Source organism: Thamnophis sirtalis, unplaced genomic scaffold (genome assembly GCF_051295495.1).
Source record: "Thamnophis sirtalis isolate CommonGarterSnake01/CBP01778 unplaced genomic scaffold, rThaSir2_p1.2 scaffold_2, whole genome shotgun sequence".
Classification (NCBI taxonomy): domain Eukaryota; kingdom Metazoa; phylum Chordata; class Lepidosauria; order Squamata; family Natricidae; genus Thamnophis; species Thamnophis sirtalis.
In genome coordinates, this window is record NW_028261382.1 from 131,705,474 (window position 1) to 131,729,595 (window position 24,122).

A 24,122-nucleotide genomic window follows, 5' to 3' on the forward strand; every position below is an offset into this window, starting at 1 on the left:
TTTAACGTTAACTTTTAATAAATTTATAAATTTATAAAATAAAGAAACAATTTAAAAAGAAACAATTTAAAAACAACGCACCATACACTCAATCTGGGTGGGGCTAGACCTCATTCATGAAGTCAACACTGCTGTTATCTGGATCCCTTCCAGTCAAGTTTCAGGTTTAGAGATTGGATAGAAAAGACATTGCTCGTCCTCTTGGACGACCTATGGCAGGAGTGGGATGGGGGCCTCTCAGTGGCTATTGATACTATCAACCTTGATATTCTTTTGGGTCAGCTTTGGGAGCTGGAGATGGGTGGCAGAGTTTTGTGCTGGTTCACCTCCTTTATCTGAGATTAGTCCCAGCGAATGTTAATAAGGGGCAAGAGGTTCAACCCACACTCCTTCTTTGTGGGTGCTACAGGGCTCAGTACTATCTACGCTCTTTTTTAGTTTCTGATCTTACCTCTGCTGGGTAAAATTATCAGTCATCATGGGCTGACCTTATCTCTGGCATCAATATGCAGGTGACATTCCATTGTATATCTGTCTCAGGTGAACTAAGTGATGCTGTGTACGCTCTTTGATGGTGCTTAGAAGCTATCAAAGTCTGGGAAACAACAGGCTTCAAATAAAGTTTGCTAAAAACAAGTGGCAGTGGTAGGGGCTCCTCTGTGTCCGGGAGTTTGTCATCATTGGTTTGGATGTGGTTGTACTGTCCCAGACAAATCCAGTGCATAATTTGGGAGTTCTCATGAAGTCATGACTCCTTGAGAAACAGGTGGCAGCCATGTTTTGGGCCTTTGCTGGATTTTATGGTGTGCATCAGTTATACCCTTTCTGGACTAAGAACACCTTCTTTCAGTCACTCATGTTCTGGTCATCGCCATATAAATTATGCACTCTATATAGGGCTAGCCTTGAAGAATATCTGGAAGGTTCAGCTAGAGCAGAATACAGGCAGTTTTGTGCGTGTCCTAGGTTTTGAATGTAACATCTTAGCAACATGAGTTGCATTGGCTGCCAGTTTGCTTCCAGGTCCAATTCAAGGTGCTGGTTATCATCTTTAAAACCTTACAGGGCCAAGTTATCTGAAGAACTGTTGTGTCCTAATTACATCAATCTGTTTCACCCAGTCAAGCAGGCTGATTATGCTGGGATCTAGGAGAACAGCCTTCTATGCTATTGCCCTTGCCCTGTGGAAATCTTGCCCCCAGAGGTAAGATAGGCACTTATCCTGCTGGCCTTCCAAAAGAATGTCAAGAACTGGCTCTACCCACTGGCATGGAGATCTAAGAGTGACCTGCAAACCTGATGATGGTTGGTGACTTAAGGGCAGTCTCTCAGCCTGTTTAATTTTTTAACTATTTTTAGTCTAGGTTTTTTTTAACTTCATTTTAATCTATGTGTCTTTTATTTGGCTGTATGACTTTTACTTGTAAACTAACCAGTGTCACTTAAGAAAGATGGGCAGTGTATACATTATCATTATGCGTAGTAGACAGATTTTTTTATCTTTCCAATCCAGGACTGACAAACAACAACTGGGCCAAAATCATCTAGCCAGCTTCCATGCCTAGAACTGCTTCTTCCCACTGCTAATCCAGCATTTTGTATATCCTCTATATTTCAAATTCTGTATAGAGGTCATCTTGAAATAAAGGTTAGCTCAGAAGATTACTTGGCAATGTCAGCTACTGGGGAAAAAGTGCACTTTCATTCAAAATTTGGATTTCCATAATTATTTTCCCAAGAACTTTTTTTTCTTTCTAAGCATCTATTTTCTAGTTCCTTTTTCATTTTGATTCCCAGGTAGGCAAAGAAATACATCAGCCATATATTGTAATACTGTGATTAATAATATGGTTTGAAAATAGTAGTTTCATATGATTAGCAGAAAAACATTTTATGGTTCATTGTAATCTGCATAAATAAAGCCCATAATGAATTAAAGTATTTCACTAAAATTGTCCCTAAATAAAGCCCCGAGATAGAAACGTTGTAATAACACTTTTTACCTGGTCATGACCAAACTTATTTTCTTCAGAAAATTTGGTCTTTTTGGGTGGACCATCTTCTTTAGTTAAAAGTAGTGGTTGTTCCCCTGCTGCAATATTTACTTTTGGTTCTTTCTCTGGTGTGTTTATTCCTGCTTCCAAAACAACATGCAAGAATATATTATAAATAGATACGATTGTCATTAGATATTATGTTATGACCTATAAGAGTCTTTTAAATAATGTAAGTTTTCATGTTACAGCAGAACTCTTTTTGAAACTGAACAGGTACAAAGGTGACAGCCCACTTATCTCTGAAGCAGAGCAAACTCTATAAATACATTAAAAATGTACTCTTCTCTCTTGTTTAGCTAACCTTATGCTGCCCTAAACAGTAATCAATAACTAGATCTCTCTAGTATTTCACTCGGAAATTTTACACCACATTATGCAAAATCAAATCATAGCCTCAGTTCTTGCTCCAAAATAATTAATTTCCAAACATTCCTCTTTTTCCTGTATCTAATTTAGAATATATTTGTCATGTTGTTCAGATAAGATGTCTATTATTTCCAATTACTGCACAACATATAATAAATATTGAGTCGAATACAGTTTTCATCATACCTCTAGGAGACTACTGAAATCAATGAGACTTAAGTTATTCATGACTAATTAAATCCCACTGATTTCAATAGATATAATATAGGCATAACCATATTACAATTCGTTTAAAAGAAAAAAAACACCAGTTTAACCACAGAAAGACAAATAATGCAGTGATGCATTGACTTAAAATACGTTTTGTACTTAAATGCTACAATGCTGTGTACTAATAATATAATTAATATCCAGGCTGAGCTAGCCTCTTAATGTAGCCGGGTTAGCACACATCAAAGAAAAGAATGCAATTATAATTTCCTAGATCATAAGAAAATTCTTTGCAGCCTCAATTTGTAGAGTAGTCTCTTTTGCTAGGCTAGATATTTCAACAGCATTGAGTATTCTGGTCACATACATCTCACGACAAACACAAAACCTCATTTACCAACCATTCCAATCTCATCATAGCGTGGCATCATCTGACCTTTTTTCTGCTGTTTATTATGAGTATTTCTAATTTTAACTTTCAATTTTCACCATCTTCCAGTCAATTTGCAACTAAATTATTTCCAGGGTGAGGACACCATCACTGGACAACTGGGTGCAAATACATCTTGAAATGCAATGACGCTAAACCATTGATTGCTATCAGACCCAACATAAATATATTGTCCAGGGGAGACGCATGAAGGATCTTGATTTTTAAAATCCACACAAAGTTCATATAAACGAACAAACTGACCTTACTGTGTAATGTTTTAGTTTTAATTTTAAAATAGGGTCATGACTGTCACTGATGAAAAGCTTGTAGAATACTTTTAACGAACAGAAAGAATATTGGAGAGAAGAACATAATAAATGTTTCTCTTAAAAGAACACTTTTTATTTGAAAAAAATAACAGAAAACCTTGCAAGAATAAGTAAATTTGGAAGCAGCAAAATAAATTGCATGTGAATATCTTCAAAATATATAAATACATTTTATTAGAAATACATTAAAATTGATAGTACTATATATTTCAGTATATTATTCCCTCTATTAAACTTAGGAAACAGAATTAGTGAAACTTTAAAAATAAAACTAGAATTATAGATTGATTAAAGATCAAAATTATTCAAATAAATTGCAAATGGAGAAAGCCTTGTTTGGATTTCTTTTATAAAGGTGTAATGTTTTCAGAATCTTAAGGGTCTAGGAGGTTAAAGCATTTTAAATATTAATAATCATGTTTTTAAAAAAAAAATCCATCTCTTATACCAATCATTTTACCTTTAAATTAAATTAGCACAGCAAGCTATTTTCCTTATTAAAATGCATTAAAATGCCCTAAGCTGTGTAGGCAGCAGCAAAATGGTATGAATAACATTTGAGGATGCTTTGTGCACCGTCTCACATCCCATTCCTTTGCCTCTTCTCTGATTATGGGATTTAGGAGTCCCAAAGGACTATACTGAAAGTTTGGGTCAGGAATTCCAAGATCCTTACTCGTCTATCCTTTTGTATTTGGAATATATCCGCCTTATCCATCAAAGCCGGCTGGGGTGATCTTGGGCTACTTACTCTCTCTCAGCCCAACTAACCTCATAGGGTTGTTGTTGTAGGAGAAATAGGAAGAGGAAGGTAGATAAGTTTGCTGCATTGAGTTATTTGTAAAAATAATAAAAGTGGGATACAAACAAACTTCTTCTAAGAATTGTGATTATCAGGTAGGCAGTGGTGGAATTCAAATAATTTAACAACTGGTTCTCTGTCCTAATGACCAGCTGGGTAGGTAAGGCTCAGTGCCATGTGACTGGGTGGGCATGGCCAACTCAACCACTCACATTGATGAGTGCTTCACCTTAGCTGTTACAATGTAATAAGGGTTAACCAGAGACAAGTTTCTATAAGCAGGGCAATAAAGATTAGGCTAGAAACAACACCAGAATATTTCCTTCCTGCCTTCCTTACAGGATTATCCTGGTAAAGCGGAAAAAACCAAAATGTGATTTCTTCCAACAACCGGTTATCTGGATTGCTTAGAAAGTTAACAACCGGTTCTCCCGAATAGGTGCGAACTGGCTGAGTCCCACCACTGCATGTAGGATATAAATATTAAGCCGAGGCATGCTTAAAAAATAATTTAGACCATAATGTATCAGAGTAACATTTCACTTTAACGTAGTGGCGATATTTTTCAGATTTCTAGGAAAGGGCACCCTATGCTTATTGAAAGCCACATTGAAAGCCACATCTTTACTGCAATTCATTAAAGCAGACAACATCTTTCATTAGATTTACATGAATTGTCATCACATATGTCACAAGTATCAATTGTACACTTTATTTTCCTTGTAAAACCTGACTATATTATACTTCAATGACATTAATGTTCAGATTCATATTCCTTATTGTATAAAACCAGTTCAATAATGTATTTTCAACAAACCATTTAGATTCTAAACCAACAATAGTATATCATCTATATAAAAAAATTCAAGTACCGTATTTTTCGGACTATAGATGCTCCGAAGTATAAGACACACCTAGGTTTTGGGGAGGAAAACAAGGGAAAAATATCTGCCTCTGCCTCTCAGCAATTTGCCTCCTTGCAACAAACAGTACAGACAATATACGCTGTTTGTATACACACACACACAAGTCTTGGAGTATTCGGGTCTTTTCCCGTGTAAGATAGAGAGTATCTGGGCGACGTTTTGACGAGATCCCACTCGTCATCTTCAGACTGGTGCCTTCAGCTTCGTGCTTGTCTGAGCAAAGCGTGATTGGAGCTGCTGTCTTTCTATAAATATTGGTGGGGGTATGTGGAGTGCTGACTTTGTTGCTGTAAGCAGGTTGGTTGGCTGTGTTGATACATCTTGATTAGTTGATGGACTTGATGTATGCAGATTTGTCGACTGTTTTGTAACATCCTGTGTGGCTGAGGAACAATCTCAGCTGCCAAAAGGATCCTGAAAAGAACTGAATTAGCCCTAATCAGAAATGAACTCCACAGGAAAAGATTCCTACTAGACCAAGCCAACAGGGACCTACTCACTCTTCACTTCAAACTCTGGGACAAATCCAATCAACTAGCCCTCTGGAGAGCCGAAACAGAAACCTCCCACAAGACAGACAGACACACCAACAAACTCCACAGACTAGAAAAACACCAGAAGCCCAACCCCCTTCCACAGCAACTCATGAAACAAACAGTACATAACGTATCAGACAGGACCCTCACCATAGCAGAAACCAATGTCCTTTCCAAAGGATTCAACTTTGCAGTCACCACCAAATGCATCCCCACTGAAAACATCATATGCGGAGTTGAAGCTACCCTAACCAAAATCAACCCAGATGAAGCCAAAAAATCAGACTTGAAGTCACCAATATCCTCTGTTCCAGCAAACCACCCAGAAGCAACTTACATAAAAGAAGAACAAAAAGCACTCACCAACTTGACGAAAGACAACAATATAATCATTCTCCCAACAGACAAAGGTAATGCCACTGCGGTGATGAACACAACTGACCACCAAGCCAAACTATCCAACCTACTCTAAGAACCCTCCTTACAAACTTCTAAACACAAACCCCACTACCTACCTGGAAAAAACCACCAAATCCAAAATAAAAGCCTCTCCCATCAGTGAAGAGATCCAGCAAAGAATCATCCACAGAGAGAAATCATCCTGATGCCCCAAGCTATATGGCCTCCCAAAGATACACAAAGAAGGAACAACACTCAGACCCATAGTCAGCTCCATAGGCTCACCTCTACAGAATTCTGCCAAATTTCTCACCAAACAACTCCAACCATACTCAGAATCCATCACCTCACACGTACAAAACTCACTCCACTTCATAGAAACAATAAAGAAACAAAACCTACAATCCAGCGACCTACTCGTGAACTTCGATGTCATATCCCTCTTCACCCAAGTGCCTATAAAAGAAGCCTTGACAGCCATCCAGAAGAAACACAACCCCCCTAAACACATCCTGGACCTGACCAACCACTGCCTAACTAACACACACTTCATCCATAATGGACAAAGATACAAACAGATAGAAGGAGCACCCATGGGATCACCCCTCTCACCCATCATCACAAACTTATACATGGAACATTTTGAAACTAACGCCTTAGATAAATCTGAACACAAACCCAAACTCTGGCTTAGATATGTTGATGATACTTTCGTGATTTGGCCACACAGGAAAGAAAAATTGGACAACTTCCTCACATATCTCAACAGCCTACACCCCAAATACAATTCACTATGGAATAGAAGCAAACAACCAACTTTCCTTTCTGGATGTCCTAATCTACAAAAAACCCAATGGCCCCCTAGGACACACCATCTACCGGGAGAAAAAAAACACCAACCGCTACTTAAATGCATAATCCCATCACCACCCTGCACAGATCAACTCTGTAGCCAAGACCCTCATCTCCAGAAACAAACGCCTAGCCAACAAAGACCACCTGAAAACTGAATTACACACACTCACTAATGTGTTAATTTCCAACGGATTCCAAAGAAAAACAATTACCAACCTAATCCAGGACAAAGGCATCGCCCTCCTCCCTTATATCAAAGGCACCACAGATAAAATCAGCAAAATTCTCCACAAAACAATATCAAGACAGCCTTCAACATTGACCGAAAAATAGCCAACATCTTAAGAAACCACAAACGAACAGGAGAATAAATGCACGCATTGCAGAACACAAGAACGCAGTAAGAAAAAAAGAAAAAAACTTCCTCCCTTTTCCAACACTTTAAAGCTACAGGACATGAAATTAATTTTGAAGGAACCAGGTTAATCTCCAAAACTGAACACTTCAACAAGAGAATAATTGTAGAAGCTATCAAAATAGAGAAATACTCCCACAACATGAATAAAGATGACAATACCTCCTGCTTAACAGACATCTGGAAACCAGCCCTAGTCAACAAATGAGCCCCACCCACCACCCAGGCCGTTATAACATGAAACAACAACGGACACACAGCCAGCACTAATTAGCACCAATCTACCAATCATGATAAACCACACAACCAATCATTCCACTTACTGAAACAAAGCCAGCACTCCACACCCATCCCTCAAGATTTATAGAAAGACGGCAGCTCCGACCACGCTTTAAGCCCCAAACCCTGAAGATGGCGAGTGAGACCTCGCCAAAATGTTGCCAACCCAATCTCAATCTTACATAGGAAAAGACCCGAATACAACAAGACCAGCATACCTATATCTGTGAAAATCTACGAAAACAAATATATATATATATATATATATAGATAGATAGATAGATAGATAGATAGATAGATAGATAGATAGATAGATAGATAGATAGATAGATAGATATAGATATAGATATAGATATAGATATAGATATAGTTATAGTTATAGTTAGATAGATAGATAGATAGATAGATAGATAGATAGATAGATAGATAGATAGATAGATAGATAGATAGAGACACACACACACAAACACACATATATGCACCTGGTGTGCCCTAATATGGGAGGGAGCATACTGGTTCCCTTTTGCCTTTCAGCTCCACCCTAGGAGCCTTCCAGGGAGAAAACCATTTTTTGTGTTTCGTTTGTGCTGATAAATAAATAAAGGGAGACTAGTATAAGTTTATTTCAAGCTATTTAGCTCTCATCAGCTACTCATACACTTACTGGGATTCGAATCTGGGCTGTTTTACATGTTAGGCAGTTATATGGACTCGCACAGCATGTGCATGCATCTTACTGTTCAGCGACACCTCCGCGACACTCTAGCTGCTCAGCGGAGCATCACGTAAGTGCTGTATGCGTTGTGCGCGGAAGCACCAAAGACTTTAAAGATAGGCAAGGAGCATGGGCGTGCGGTTGGGCACTCCAGAGCACCATACTGGAACGGTACCCGGTTCTCTGGGCAGGCTCCAGTACCTCCACACTGGGGCGTACCGCCTGCAACTCACCACTGATAAATATATTGTTATATATGTGTTTTACAATAATCTACTATTACATTATGTTAGCCAATATTCAAAAAAATTCCACTAATTCAGACTGCAGACATAAACTTGCTTACTCTCCATAGATTAATCCCCTCAAAAAAGGCTATATTTTGATCAGCTTCTCTTCAGATTTTATGCCATGTGCAATTCATCCATTATCGTGTGTGTTTCATTGCAACCAGTTCTTCAAAAAACAAGAAGATGGTCAGGCAATGCCTATGGAAAAAAGGGTGCTTGGGTTAAATTGTAGTTATAGCCTGAGCCAGAACTGCTGGACATGGCAGCTGGAAATTTCCTTTGAGACAGTCAGATTCCATTAGGATTCCTGAGCCTTCAAAGGAGATTATTTCTAGTATGTTTCCAACCACTTTAGAAGGTCAGAAATCTCTGAAAATGCAGAGTGATATTTCCATATGACAGAACAGTGGTCACTCCCTCTGGCAGGGGAAGCCAAGTGGAAGCAATTAAAGTTCGAGGAAAGTGAAACATAGGAAGTAGAGACAGTAAAAATTACTGATAGAAGACCATTTATATGGCAGTTGTTGGGTATGACACAAAGATGGATACGTTTGCTATTTTGAGTTATTTCTAATAACAAAAATGTGGGATGCAAACAAATGAATAAGATCTGCATTATTTCACTTACAAATATCTTATGAATGGCCATTATTTATGAATAATTTTCACTGTTATCATTGTTGCATACTAAAAAGGTGGGGGGCTAGAACTACCTGATTTAAAATTATATTTTGGAGCTTGTTGCTTAATATGAATGAAAGAATAGATGACTTTAAGAAAGCGATATTATTGGGCTTGGAAGGACATGATTTAAGATTTTATTGGCATAGCTATTTGTAGTATGATAAAGTCAAGGTTAATGTACATTTTAAAAAATCATTTATTAAACATTCCTCACTGACAATTTATAATTTTAATATTCTTTAATAAAGAAATAGTTATATTAAAATTACTTCACGGTTGTCACTCCAATTAATTATTATTATTTTATTATTTTAATTATTATTATTTTATTATTATTTTAGAATAGAAATGAAATTTGAACAAAATGTTTAATTGATGCTGCTTTGTTGAGTTTTTTTCCTCAAGAAGAATTTAAGTTAAAAATAAGAGAAAATCTGGAGTTGGAAATAATATTATTGATTTCCTTATGCTTAGTTTTAAGTCTGATTTAATTAAAATTATGAATTTGATGGGGGCAATATGAAATATGTTCAGAGTGCTGTAAAGCACTATAGAATGATATATGTTCTATTGCTTATTACTACGTGGAGTTGTGTACATAGGTGATCATATATTAAAATAATTTAATAAATAAAAATCTTATTCCTGAAATATATAAACTTTTATTGAAAATAGAAACAGAGGATAAACAAATTAAAGACGTTATGAGACAATGTGCAAAAGTAGTATTATAATATACAGTATAGTTAAGCCAATGAGAGAATATGTAGAAGAAATGGTTGAAATTTACAATGAAATTTAATTTTAAAAGCAGTTTTATAAAATGGCCAGTGTGTGAGACCAGAAAAACTGTCAAAAGTATACAAAGGAATTTCAAACATTTGTTGAAAATACAATCAACAGAGGGTACATATTTTCATCTTTGGTGGACTGGTTAGAAAGCTAGAAAATACTGACATCAAGTACGTCTTCTAATTCAGAAGATTTGAAAAGTGAATACACAACTGAAACCAGAGATTTTTCTTCTCTTTAATGGATGAACATACAAGGACATCTTACAGAACTTTGCTTTGGTATAGGGAACAGCAATGAGACTTTTATACGCACAATGGTAAAAATGGTATTTAAATGATAAATATCTACAATGGAGGAATAATGATGAAGTTGATGGAATTGGCAGAGATGACAAAATTGACAGCTTTGATTAAAGAAAAGACTGGCCTATTTTATTTCTACATGGGAACCATCTTGGATTTTTGGGGAGAAACTGAAAGAAATGAACTGTTGATTTTGGAATTTGATGATTAGAATTATACATGATTATAGAAGTAATGTAGACAAATGTTAACCCTAGCGTAAATGTTTGATGCATTTTCTTTATTTATTATCTCTACCAAAGAAGTCGAAAGTCATTCTTTCTTTCTTTATTTTACTTTTTCTTTTCTCTTTTGCACTTATATGCTCTTCTGAAAGGAAATGTATCTAATTAGCAAGCAGACCCCTTTAGCTATAATCCATTGCCTGTGTATGTATGGCACTCTTACTCATACTTTAAGTGATTCTTTCTGGATTTCTAAATAAAAATGTGCAGGTCTGTTTCATAAGAATGGAATAATAAATAATTCCTACATAAACCAGAAGTCTGTGATTGATATAATCATCAATTTTGCAATTCTTTAATCCTAAATAACAAAGATTATGAATGTGTCAACATAAATAAGTTATGTTAGTTAAGTTTACAAGAGGGAATATCAATCAAATATACAAACTTGTGAAATAAAGCACAACAACATCCTATAAACACTAAGGAACCTGATAAGGACTAGGGTGTCTGACATCAATTACTGTAATTAAAATATACTATAATACTTAAAAATTATAGAAGTCACTGTAAGATTCCTTCTAATTAGAATTTAACTAATGAATAATTTTATTGCACAATAAATGGTGAATTTTCATTATTCCTTACATTTACCACCTTGTTAAATAGTGTTCCCTTTAGCCATCTCAGAAATTTATTACATTTTCTATGCAAATGTATTAATCTGGATAAATTCCATATTAATTACTACACTGTGTTGAATTGTAATTTGGATTATAATTAATCTAAAGTGGCACTAGAATTAAATGACAATATAAATGAGGCATTAGAAGGCTCTTGTCTTCTAAATCAATATTCAGTAAACATAGTTTTCTTATTGCCAAGTCTGAAAGCCTCCATCTGAGATAAGGAAGGCAATACAGAACAACAATTTATATAAATGCTTGAGCACCAAACATGTTAATCCCTTCTTTTCTAATGCATTATATGCTAAAAAGGGGTGAGAGCACTTTTTTGTCTAGCTTGTTAAGGCTATGATTAACTTGTTGGTTTTCTGGGACTTCTTTGCCAATACTTAATTCAGGAGAAGAAAATCCAAATTAACATTCAATTATACATAAGCAGTTATGCAGTCATTAAACATAGTTGTCAGCTGTGTTGAGAATTAACCTCACTGAATAAATACTTTATATGCAGAATTAATTTAGAGAATTCTATTGTAGGATTCAAAAGGTCAGTTTGAAAATTTGAAATGTGAACTAATTTTTTTCAAGCTTCTTACAAAAGCATCTGCCTTTAGCATCTAAAGGTGCACCACAGGACAACTGGAGCATAGGTGAGGCTAATTAAATATGAATTTATTGTTCATGGAACTTGCTATCTATGTTTCTGAAATGCACCATTTCTGCCTATTGTCCTATTAAAAGTGAACTTAATCAAAGAATTTAGATGTTTTATATCAAATATTTTAGACAGAAAACATTTTAGAAATATAAAGCTTACTTAACAGAGCACAACACGAAGAAGCCAGATGTTTCACAAATAAATTTTCTCTTTTTCCATTACATTTCTACAGTGACCCCAGTAACAAGCAGCATGTCTTTCAATACCGCTTTTAGATTTACCTTCCAAGGAAAGGGCATGTATATTTTAAATAATCCCTACAGACACGCTCTGTTATGAACAGTTCTTCTTCAGGTTCTTGATTTCAAAAGCTAAACACTACTAGTGCTACGGATATTTCTGAGCAGTGATGCACAGTTGACATATATCTATGAGTCAGATCTTTATTTCTTAAATATTACTGAATTTTGCATTTAAAAAATGGTGTTTTCATACTTCTACTGCTTACAAAGTAAACAATAATTTAGCAGTATCTCTGAGCAATGGTTCATTTAGATGAAAATAAATTTGCATGTAAAATAATAATTCCTGATTAACTGAATGTCTTTATGGCAAATACAAGCTCTTTTATCTGCTGTTGTCATTTGGATTCAAGGAAAAGATATATGAGCACCTGAAACTAATAGCTTTCAACCTGCTTCAGCACCTCTTCTGCTTCAGTGAATCCAGCATAATATAACTAGGAATAGCGTGCAGCAAAAGTAGCCAATGTAATATTCATTGTGACCATAGATTTCCATCTCATAAATAAAAAGCATGGACGGCGTTACATTTTGCCAAATCAAATACAGAAAAGGCTTTGTGTATCCATGCCAGATGCTGGCCTTGGGTTTGTTTGTGCACAAGTAAATGTCATGACATGGGAGTTCTGTTTTCAAAGACAGTAGCTTTCATTACAGAGCTTTGTATATTCTTAAAGATCAATATTTCCTAGCTCATAATCTGTTTTCAATGATATTTCCTCCTTCTTGGCCAAATCATCTGTAAACCTTTTCATAGATTTTCTGTATTTTTTTTCCCTGTAAATACCAGATAAATGGCCACGTAGAAGGAAGATTCCTGAATCTAAGTGATCATATATCAAGAACAGAAAGCTGATGGGCGGGGTGGGGGGGGAAGCATTCCCATTGTCTTAGGGCTCGGCAAAGAGATGAAACATGAATGCAGGGGAAATTCCTCAAGTAGTGTGGAATCTTATGAAAAATTAATATGCCATCAGAGGAATACAAGTACAGCTAAGATTAATGAAAGGTGCTTAAAAAAATTACAAGCACACAAACTTATTTGATTAAAAAATAATCTCACTAGTTGTTCTATAATATTCTTCAGCTTATCCACATTTATCCTGTCAGATGGTTATGATTAAAAATAGGTCAATGTCAGGCTACTGATAAAAATCACATGCAAAATACACATGCAATAGATAATACCAGGAATGTCCAGACAGTTTTAAATTAAACAAGCAAACAAACAAACACAACTATTTAATACCCATGTTAAAAGAGTAGGGAGGGGGGAAGCTAGCATCTTACCAGAGTCTTTACTCGCTTTTCTGCCTTCACTTTTATTTCTCTCTTTCTCACATGTGTCTTTATCATCAGCAACAGCCACTGATGAGCTTTTAGTAGACCCTTCTGCATCTTCAATTTGTTCTTCTGTGAATGAGCATTAAAAAAAATGACAAAAAAGCTAGCTTAGGGACCATTCAACATGAGGTGTAAATATGAGCTTTAATAAGATCAGGATTACATTTAATGAGACATTGTAAGAAATTGAAAGAAGGACACTTAAAAAGACATCAGATATCAATTATTAATAATCTGGGTTGTTATGGTGCAGCCCGGGAACCATATTTTATTAAACATACAGTGACAACTAGAGATACGGAGCAAGTAGATCTTATCGACTACAAATAGTAAATTACTATCAGCATTACTAAAGTAATATATTCAACATAAGTTATATATAGCAACATATTTGAGAAACCTCTCAAAAAAATAAATCCAATTAGAATCGATACATTTTGCTAATGTCAGTCTGTAAATACAATATGAGATCTTGGATTTCTTCTTCAGGAGGAACCAGTTGGGTAAATGAAACAACTTGGCATATTGCCGTTAAAAAAAGTGACCTTACTTACACCTCACTTACATGTTCACACCAGCTAGATTACATGAAAATCTTCACAGTAACTCAACCCAATTTAATTATTCAGTAAATCTTAGCTATGTTGCTACTAGTGGATTAATCTTTTTATGCAGTTAACTTCTAGGCTAAGGCCATGTAGCACTAATCCGTGAAAGGCCTACTGTTCCTTTTCATCTTGTGATCATTTGTCTGTGACTGTGCTGATGTCACATTTTAATGAATTTTAGCAATCTGAGTAATGCCAGATAACCAGACTTGCAACTCCCTACAGCATAGCATGCTGTTTTCATCACAATACGAGAAAGAAAGAAAGAAAGAAAGAAAGAAAGAAAGAAAGAAAGAAAGAAAGAAAGAAAGAAAGAAGGAAAGATTTCAGTGCAGGATGGGAGAAAGTGATCAAATGGGATTCAAAACATCAGGCTGCTCAATTTCATAAAGTCTTTAATGACCATATAAATTAACACTGGAAAGGCAAAGGGTCACAGACACACATTTGCATACACGCCTCTATTCACTTTTGATAAGAAGAGCTTTTTTTTGCTTGGGGAATATGATACAATTAACCCTTCAGATTCCATACAAAATGCGGCTACCAACATTTTAAGTGTCAAGCATTAACTGAAAATTACACACTACATAAAATTTTCATTGTAAATGCTATAGTGATTGAAAGGGGAAATTGTGGCCCCTTCCACCCCCCATGTTTTATTAATAACGTTCTGACAGCAGAATGAAATATCCTCTGTCATGTGGAGCAGCTGAGCACAGAAAAATTGCTACTTAGTGTTTTACTTGCAGTGGAACTGAATCTACAAGAAAACAATTGAAGCCACTATCAAGCTACCATAGGCGATATAAATGGAAAGAAAGAAATAGATATAGTGGGATATTTTGCATTAATTTCTTGAATACGCTATGCTGCAAGCTACATATCAGCAGCTTTTTGGGGAGAAATATTTTCGAGAACCAGAAACATTGGGAAATGGGAAAAAAGCCACCTTCCTCAAAAATGTAGATGTAATAATAATCAGCAGTGAAGAAACAATTCCTTTTGTATTAGCATGCTTATCCCCCCCCCCTCTCTGTGGTATAACTAATCAAACACTGTAAGGTTCCTAGTCACAGCTGGAAACAATGCTGTGTTTATTAAGGGTGATGGGAGGGCACAGTCTGCGATGCTGTAGGCTTATGATTGTGACTAGACTGTGCTATGTTAATGCAAATAGATATAGAAAGAGAGATGTGTGCACAATGTGCACATTGCCCATCTAGTCAAAACTCCTGGTACAACCTATGGCAATTCCACGCTGAATATGCTCACAGATGGGCAGATTTCCTCCCCCTTCTCTTGGTTTACTAGTCCATCCCCAGCTGGGAAAGAAAACGACATGTCAAAACAAGACTGAGCATCCTTATTTTGAAGGAGCATAAATGCTGTCAGAATAAGCATGAATAAAATGGCGTATGTGTGCACGGGCATGCTTGCAGAGTTTAGACCAGGGAAAAATAAGGAATAATAATTTTTTTAAAAAAAAAGAACAGCAACACTGTCATCATCTGGGTCTCATCAGACAATTTTAGTTGGGTGCTCTCTTTTTTCTGGTATGTGTTTTAAGTATGAGAGAAATTCCCAGACATGTTCTCCTATACATCATCATGGTGTCTGACCTCCAACTGACCCCGGCAACAGTTTGAGAAATCTAAATGTGAACAAAGACTCTGTGTCAGCAGCAGGAAAAAATGGTTAGATAGACTTTTGCCCATCAACTTAATCGCAAACAGCAGTTTTTAGGCCATAACTTTACAGGGCTCCACCAAGCCACCAGCACATAACCTTTGGAGGTAGAAGTGCCCTTTAGCCCTTCCCGCCCTCTGTGATTTTTCTCAGTCCTTAGATATTTCCTTTGATGTGGCAAGGCAATTAGATAGAATGTTCAAGAACTGAAAGCCTGTTTTGTGATTTTGAAGGTGAGAGCTGTTTATTATAGGTTGGCTCCTGAGCCTCCTAAAGGCCTTACAAAATTTAATCCTGGAAAAAAAATTAACCAAAGGGAACGTATACACCCCATGAGCATTATCATCATCATCATTAAAATTTCAATTGGCAATCTTAATTTGTCAATGGCCAATACATTCAGGAAATTATTTGGCTCTCTTTTCAAAACTGTATTTAGCTTTTCTTCTAAAAATCTATGTCAGAAGGAGAAATGTATTATGGAATTTGCTTTGACTCTGTTTAGGAAAGCAGAAAATATACACTGATTTCTTACAAACTTGCATTGTTACAAATGTAATTAGTAAAATAAAGACAAAGTAAACTGTTAGGCAAAGCAACATAGTTAGGTGTATAAAATGGAATTTCACTGTGAAATTGGCAATGATTGCAATGATATATAAAACATTCACTGTTAAAACAGCAATGCACTTTTCTTTGTTTGAAATCAATGAAAAAGATTGTGTAGAGAAAAGGTATTGAATTATATTAATACAACAAAAAAGCCTGGGATCATACTTTAGTTATGAGTAAGACCTTTTGGCCTATTATGAATATAGGAATTCTAGTTCATTCCTTTACAAATATTACCTTATAAAATAAGTAAAATTTAGAATTCAGACATGTTTTTATTAGCTAAAAGCATTCATCACTGCACCATAATGCTACCAATATCACCACTACTTTTACCTAAATACTACAATGTGTTTGGAGTCCAAATGCTTTTTTTGAATCCAGTTCTGTTTGATATACAATATAAATATGCGTAAATATATTTATATGCAGATAAGACATAACTATATGCATATATGTTATACTTCCCTGTTAAATCTGGACAAATCAAAACTGAATTTCCAAAAATATCTTCATTAATTCTTTATGTTTGTGAGCTTAGTGTATGATGCTATCTCTCTTTGTTTAATTCACTGCTCCCCACTATAACTGTACACTGTATAGTCTCCCTTTGTTCTATATAGCTGTTACTCTAGGCCAATTCCAAATAATGCTGAGAGGTAGATGGCAAGGAACATATAACTGTCAGGAAAGAATATGAGCTCCAGCAAACCTGAGGCAGCAGGGAACATGCCTATCATAATCTGGATGGCAACTTATGGATGCTTCCCAAGGACCCATTAATGATCTTAAATAATTATTGTGGGATTTTGTAATGGAACTCAATTTGTCATTTTTTCCTGGTTCAGCAGTGAACTTGGTCAAAAAGCACAATCGTCAATGGGGTTCTTCTTAAATAGGGCTAACAGAAGTTATTCAAAAGACTTTGGATACTTTGCATCTTGCTTTAGTTGCACAGGGTATCTCTCTAGTAGGCAATTTCATCAGGCTCAGAATCTGACCAGAACTACAGGTAGTCCTCAATTTACAACCACAATTGAGCCCAACATTTATTTGTTAAACAAGACAGTTGTTAAGTGAGTTTTGCCCCATTTTATGATCTTTCTTGACAGAGGTGTTAACTGAATCATTACAATTGTTAAGTTAGTAACACAGTTGTTAGGTGAATCTGGCTTCCCCATTGATTCTGCTTATCAAAAGATCACAAAAGGTGATCACACAATCCCAGGACACTGAACTGTCATAAATATGAGTCAGTTGGCAAGTGTATGAATTTTGATCTTACGACCATGGCGATGCTGCAATGCTCATAAGTCTGAAAAGCAGTCATAATTCATTTTTTTCAGTGCTGCTGTAACTTCGAATGAACTTTTGTAAGTCGAGGACTTCCTGTATAACCTTACAGCGGTGACTTCCATAGGAGAATGGGAGAAGGAAAACTCAAAACTATGGAAGTATTTATTTCTTGTGTCTTAGATTTTCTTACACAGCTCAAGAGCAGGGTATAAAGCATCTCTCTTCCCCCCCCCCCATGACATCAACTCTCTTGGTAATTTGAGTTGACAGATAGTGTCTAGTTCAAAGTCACCCAGTAACCTTCCTGAGCAAAAGATGGATTGAATCTAAGTCTCCCACACTCTATTCTTCAACAACTATACCACACTGTCACCATTTTATAATTGCAATTGTTCAGATAGTTAAACAGTTCTTTTAATATAACTATTTTTGAAGGCCTTCAATAATGGTTACAATGGTCATATATTGTATTTTGCATTGTAAAAGTAAAGACTGAAAATAAAAATAATTTAAAGCTAGTTAAAAACACTTAAAGTGATATCTGACACCATGATTGTGCACTGGATCATTTTTCATTCAAGAATTTCCTTATTTCTGACTGATACTATTTCGTTCCTTCTCCAGGTTTGTCATCTTCGTCCTTTCGAATTTGCTGTTTATCTTTTGTATTGTTCTTTGTTTTTATTTCTTTTAACAACTGTGAGTGATCCAGAAATGCTGGGAATCAGGAGGCATATACATTTAATAATTTATTTTATATACCTCACATAGTGAATCCAGGCTGCATATATAATTAAAAAAATACTTTATGAAAGTAAAACGCATAAAAGCTAATCTAGACTAAACTATCATTTAAATTAAAAATAAAGTAAAAAAATGGCAGAAAACATTAAATAGTCTATCAATTAATAGTCATATAACTATCCTACATTATATTGTTCTGTACAGTCGAGTGGTGGGTTCCTACCGGTTCGACGGGTTCAGCTGAACCAGTAGTGGTTTGGTGTCCTGGGTTGCTGGAACTGGCAGTGACCCAGGCCTGCCACGCCGCTAAATTGGTTCTCTGGGCGGTGCCGCAGGTGGCACCATCTTTTTTTTTTTTGCTTCTGTGCATGCACAGAACAATTTCTATTGCACTGTGCATGTATGCGTGCCCACGAGCGAACCAGCAGTAGTGCCTGCCGGAACCCACCCCTGGTATAGTCATATCACCATCTTCAGAGAACCATCCCTGTGTAATGATAACTGATAACTCTGCGAGTGCAATATAAAATGTAAGTTGACCTTGCAACCCTGTGAAATAACAACAATAATCTTAGCAATATCTAATGATTAAATCAAAGCAAGGCAGAGTGAATTTTTAGCCAGAAATCATCTGGATTCATATTAGTTTCAGTGCTGATTCTTAATGGAGCTACAATTCTCCAGAATAAGCAGGTGTACAATCTGGCAGGTCTCCTAGACTCACATATTCTGCTAGGCAGCAGGTGGAAATTGTTACTAGGAGAACCTTTGTTCAGGTTATCTTCATTTCCCCCACTAAAAATTAAATATCTAAAAAACAAATAGTCCAAATTCTCTTTTATTGATTAAATATCCTGACTTTTCAAAAATCCCTTTATATACCATTTTGGGTATGGCTTAATTATGGTATATTTATGATAGTAGAAATGGTTATAGGAAAACAACCAGCAGTCTCTGGATTGTAGAGAAATATGTGTAGAAATATGGTAAATAAATAAATAAAGATTTGGAAAATACATCTATTATTGAAGTTCCACATCATTGTACTATCCAACAACATCCATGCACAAGTTGGCAAAGATAGTATAGTGTTATAGAATTATGAGATTGGTACTAAGAGTCTTCAATAATGATAGTGATTAGTCCTAAAACATGTGGTTGAAAACAATGAATCTGACTAAAATTTAAATTCTTAGCAAAGGTTATCTCATTTTTTAGTTTATGGTTCAAGATATGGCGGAGGTGGCTTGAATACTGAGAAATTAGAATTATTCCACTATCAAAATGAGACTCTTATTTGATTAGTTTAGTGGCAAAGAATCTTTCTTTTACTTCAGGTTTAATATATTATCTATCTATCTATCTATCTATCTATCTATCTATCTATCTATCTATCTATCTATCTATCTATCTATCTATCTATCATCTATCTCTATCTCTATCTCTATCTCTATCTCTATCTCTCTATCTCTCTATCTCTCTATCTATCTATCTATCTATCTATCTATCTATCTATCTATCTATATATATATATCTATATATATATCTATATATATATATATATATATATATTCCTTTGGTTAGTAATTCTGAATTATCTTTGAGAATATTGCTTGATTTAAACACACACTGCCAGCAGGCCACCGGACAATTTTCCATTTTTTAAAGAAAAGAACTAAAATAAGTGAAAAATCGCACATACACAAACTTCAATCAAAAGCAGCTTAATTTCATTGCAGTTTCCTTGAAGTTTCAGAAGTGATTTTAGCTGTCACAAAAGACTATGGCAGAACAATCCTGGCATCTAAAGTATAGATCTTACCCAGATTAAATACAAACTCTGGCAAACAAAATGTTCATTTCCCAGTAATGCAAAAAGAGTTGGTTGGAGAATAAACTACTAAACAGAAATATATAAACAGATAGATACATGCTTTAATATAAGGACATTCCTTAGGAAAATACTGAGCCAATTCACTTTCAAAGAAATAAAAGAAATAACTAAAGGAAATCTGGGAAATTTTACAGAAGTGAAATAAAATTAGTATTAGTCATCAGTAGCAATGTAGCAGAAGATGATAAAAAAATAATCAAAATTTTGAATTAAGAATGGTCAAAAGAAATTATTTCTTATCCAATGATTTAGAGATGTGAATATGAAACTTGAAAGATAAATATTTTCTAATATTAACATTAGGTTCCTCAGGCCAACACAGATTTCTCCAAACAGTTTTCTTGGCAACGTTATAAAAGTGATTTGACTTAATAATTTAGCCGAAAGTCCTGAGATTTCCTAGGGTCTCCATTATAAGAGTTTCTTCAAGATTACTTGGGATTACTAGAATTATTTGCTACAAAACTTTAAAAAACAAAAATAATATATCCTGCCATTAGAATATTTTTTTCACCCTTATCTGAAAATGTAAAAAAATTGAGTACCTACACACTACATTTACACACATTACAATGGTAAATGCTGCAAGAATGGTAAATGCTGCAAATACAATGTATAAAGTACATATACATTAAAACTATCTGTATCTATCTATTTCTATATCTCTACAGCAGTGGTGGGATTCAAAATTTTTTACTACCAGTGCTGTGGGTGTGGCAGTGGAAGGATACTGTAAAATCTCCATTCCCTCCCCACTCCAGGGGAAGGATACTACAAAATCCCCATTTCTTCCTGATCAGCTGGGACTCAGGAGGCAGAGAATAGATGGGGATGGTATTTACTGGCTCTCTGAACTACTCAAAATTTCTGCTACTGGTTCTTCAGAACTGGTCAGAACCTGCTGAATACCACCTCTGCTGTATATAAGTGTGTGTGTGTGTGTGTGTGTGTGTGTGTGTGTGTGTGTGTGTGTGTGTGTGTACGCGCGTGCGCGTGCAAAATTATGGACTCTAGACAACAAAGAAATAATTAACTTTTGATCTACAATGATTGTAAGGTATCAATCCTTTGCGGTGAGCTTCTCTTCTGTAAGGCAGCTTTGTAACCTCTCTGCCTTTTCAGCTAAGGTTGTCAGATCCAAATGAAATCATTTCTAGAGGTTTCTCCCCGACTCACCATAAATATACCTGATCCATTTTATATGCATGTACTTCAAAGATTACATAACTATGGATGTGTGCCTGATGCCACTTATCTAAAAAGGGAGAACATAACAAAATACAAAACTAATAATTACTTATTAAAATTAAGTGCCTAAAATAAAGAATTCCTTTATAAAATTATAATTGCCTATATCAGCTAATGCAGATTCAAAGTCAAAATGTGTGCTGGACTGCATAAAGGAGCTAACACTGGACCTTTCTGTAAGTTCTCAATGTAGCTGCACCATTTTGGCTACCATTCACAGGAAAAGATGTTTGGATATAAATCAAACAAATAAATCTGTAGGACCATCTGTCTTCTATTGTTTCTGCCTGACTGGTAAGATCTACCATAGGGCATATTTTAGTTCCCTTCTATTAAGAAATGTCATCTCACGGGACCTAGGAGGCAGGCCTTCTCTATAGCTACAACTGTCCTCTAGAACAAGAATCCCCTTGAGATCAAAACAGCCCAGCTTGAAAAAAGAGCTGAAGATCAGGATTTTTCCAAAGATTCTGAGTTTGGTCCAGGGATGAAATGTTCTGAAGTCTGCTACTAGCATTTTTTAACTACCATATTTTATTACCGATTCGGTTGAACAGGTCCGAACCGGTAGCATTTCACCCCTGGTTTGGTCCTTTTTGAAATCTATTATTAGGCTGAATGTTATGGAATTGTTGGTTTCATCTCCATAAGTTTGGCTTTTGTAACTCAGTCTTAAGTTTTCTATTGTTTTAATCTATGTTAGCTAGACAGAATCTTGTAGAATGACTTTAATAGTTGAAATTATAAACAAATACTCCTTATAAAGTTCCATGCCATGTCAATATTTATTACTGCATTGGTGTTAAGCAGTTTATATTAAGAACAGAGCTTTCGTGACTTTTTAGTTTAAAGGGGAAAAGTAATTAAGGCAATGTAACACACCATTTCACAATTAAAACTATTACTGTAAAAGAATTTTAAAAAAGCCTTGCCCCAAAATGCTTCTTCAAAATCTGAGGAAGTTGAGTAAAACAGACAAAATGTTATTTATTAGCAAAAATATTACTATGCACTAAATTTGCATTTGAATAGACACACAAATTAATTTAATCCATAAATATATTATCATTGTGTTCTTATAATTAAAACATAATTAAAATTTAAAAATATAATAATTATGCCACAATTAAAAAGATCTGATTGGCAAATCTTCTTTAATCTTTCTAAGAAATTATATACTATTTATATTTCCATGTGATGAGATAACCCTCAGAATAGGCTTCCCTCCATGTGCAGGCAGGTAAGACATGCTACTTTTTAAACCTGTGCAATCTACTGTAGATATTAAAAAATAGGCAGGAGTCAGCAATTAATTAAAATCTGACAGATGCCAGTTAAGTGTTCCTTGCTTGTATTTTTACTTTTCACACAAAATCCTCAGCCCTGCAGGATCATATCATTGATATGCAACTGTTCATTTTTGAATTTATAGTAGCTTCTGATTTTTCAGTCTTCTATTTCTTGACTTGACTAGTCCTACTTGACTTTATTCCTGCTCTACAATTACATCTATCTATCTCTTTTCTTTTTCTTTTTGTGTTTGTGTGTGCCTGAAATTGTCCTCTATTTGCCTCCTGTCTTCAACCCAGAGAATTGACAAGACATCAAATGGTTTATATTCTCCAAATATATTCATATCATGTGATCCTCAGGACATCTAACCTAGCCTTTCCCTTATTCAGAAGCCACTTGATAATGCAACTAGCAAATTAAACCAGTATGGAGAACTATATTTTTACTTTTTAGTTCACCAACTTTTTGAATTATTTATCTATAGACTTTCTGCACCGTGAACCATTCACACATATAATAATGTCCCATATAATAACTTTCTTTTATATAGATATATAAAACTCAGGTTTTTTTTCTAGATTTCAACATAGCTTTCTGATTTCAGATCTTCATTTATCAAGTTAACTTTTCCTAACTGTTCTTTGAAAAATATGCTTCATCAAATTATAAAGCAAACATTAGTATTCAGCATAATATCATCAACCTGATTGTATGGAGAGAAGCAACTCCATTTTTTGTTGCATCCAGTGGGAAACACATACTAGATGAAATAATAAAATTGGTTTATATTGGCAATTTGTTGGGAATGAATGTCTGTTAAATGCAAGCTCAGTCTATTTTTTTCTGTTATAGTGGAATATTTTATCCATAATCAAATGTTCAATTCTTTAAATGTCTATAGAATGATTTTTTTGTTTCTTTAAATAGAGGCAGAAGAGAAAGATAGGTACTTTTCCTAGATCATATGTGGCACAGAAGCATCCCTGACACATACATCAAAAGTTCTGCCACTTTCTACATGCATGCAATGTGACAATAAATGTACAAAACAGATGGTCCTTGTGTCTCAAGATGCAGAGACTGCTTTTCCCACTTGATCCTTTTACAGAAGCCTCTGATGTGATATTAACA

The 24,122-nt window shown here is 35.2% G+C and overlaps 1 protein-coding gene across 2 annotated transcripts in view; it reads right to left on the minus strand.

Annotated features, from left to right (window-relative positions):
• Positions 1 to 24,122, minus strand: part of ZFHX4 (zinc finger homeobox 4) — a 188,375-nt gene that overhangs the window by 20,752 nt on the left and 143,501 nt on the right. The window contains exons 5-6 of one of the 2 annotated variants that reach the window (XM_014052401.2): positions 13,554 to 13,676; positions 2,004 to 2,134 (exon numbers count right to left, since the gene is read on the minus strand). In XM_014052401.2, coding sequence (XP_013907876.2) covers positions 2,004 to 2,134; positions 13,554 to 13,676 — 254 coding nt within the window. Of the gene's footprint in view, positions 1 to 2,003; positions 2,138 to 13,553; positions 13,677 to 24,122 lie in introns of both variants that reach the window. The other variant, XM_014052376.2, reaches the window with a different exon arrangement.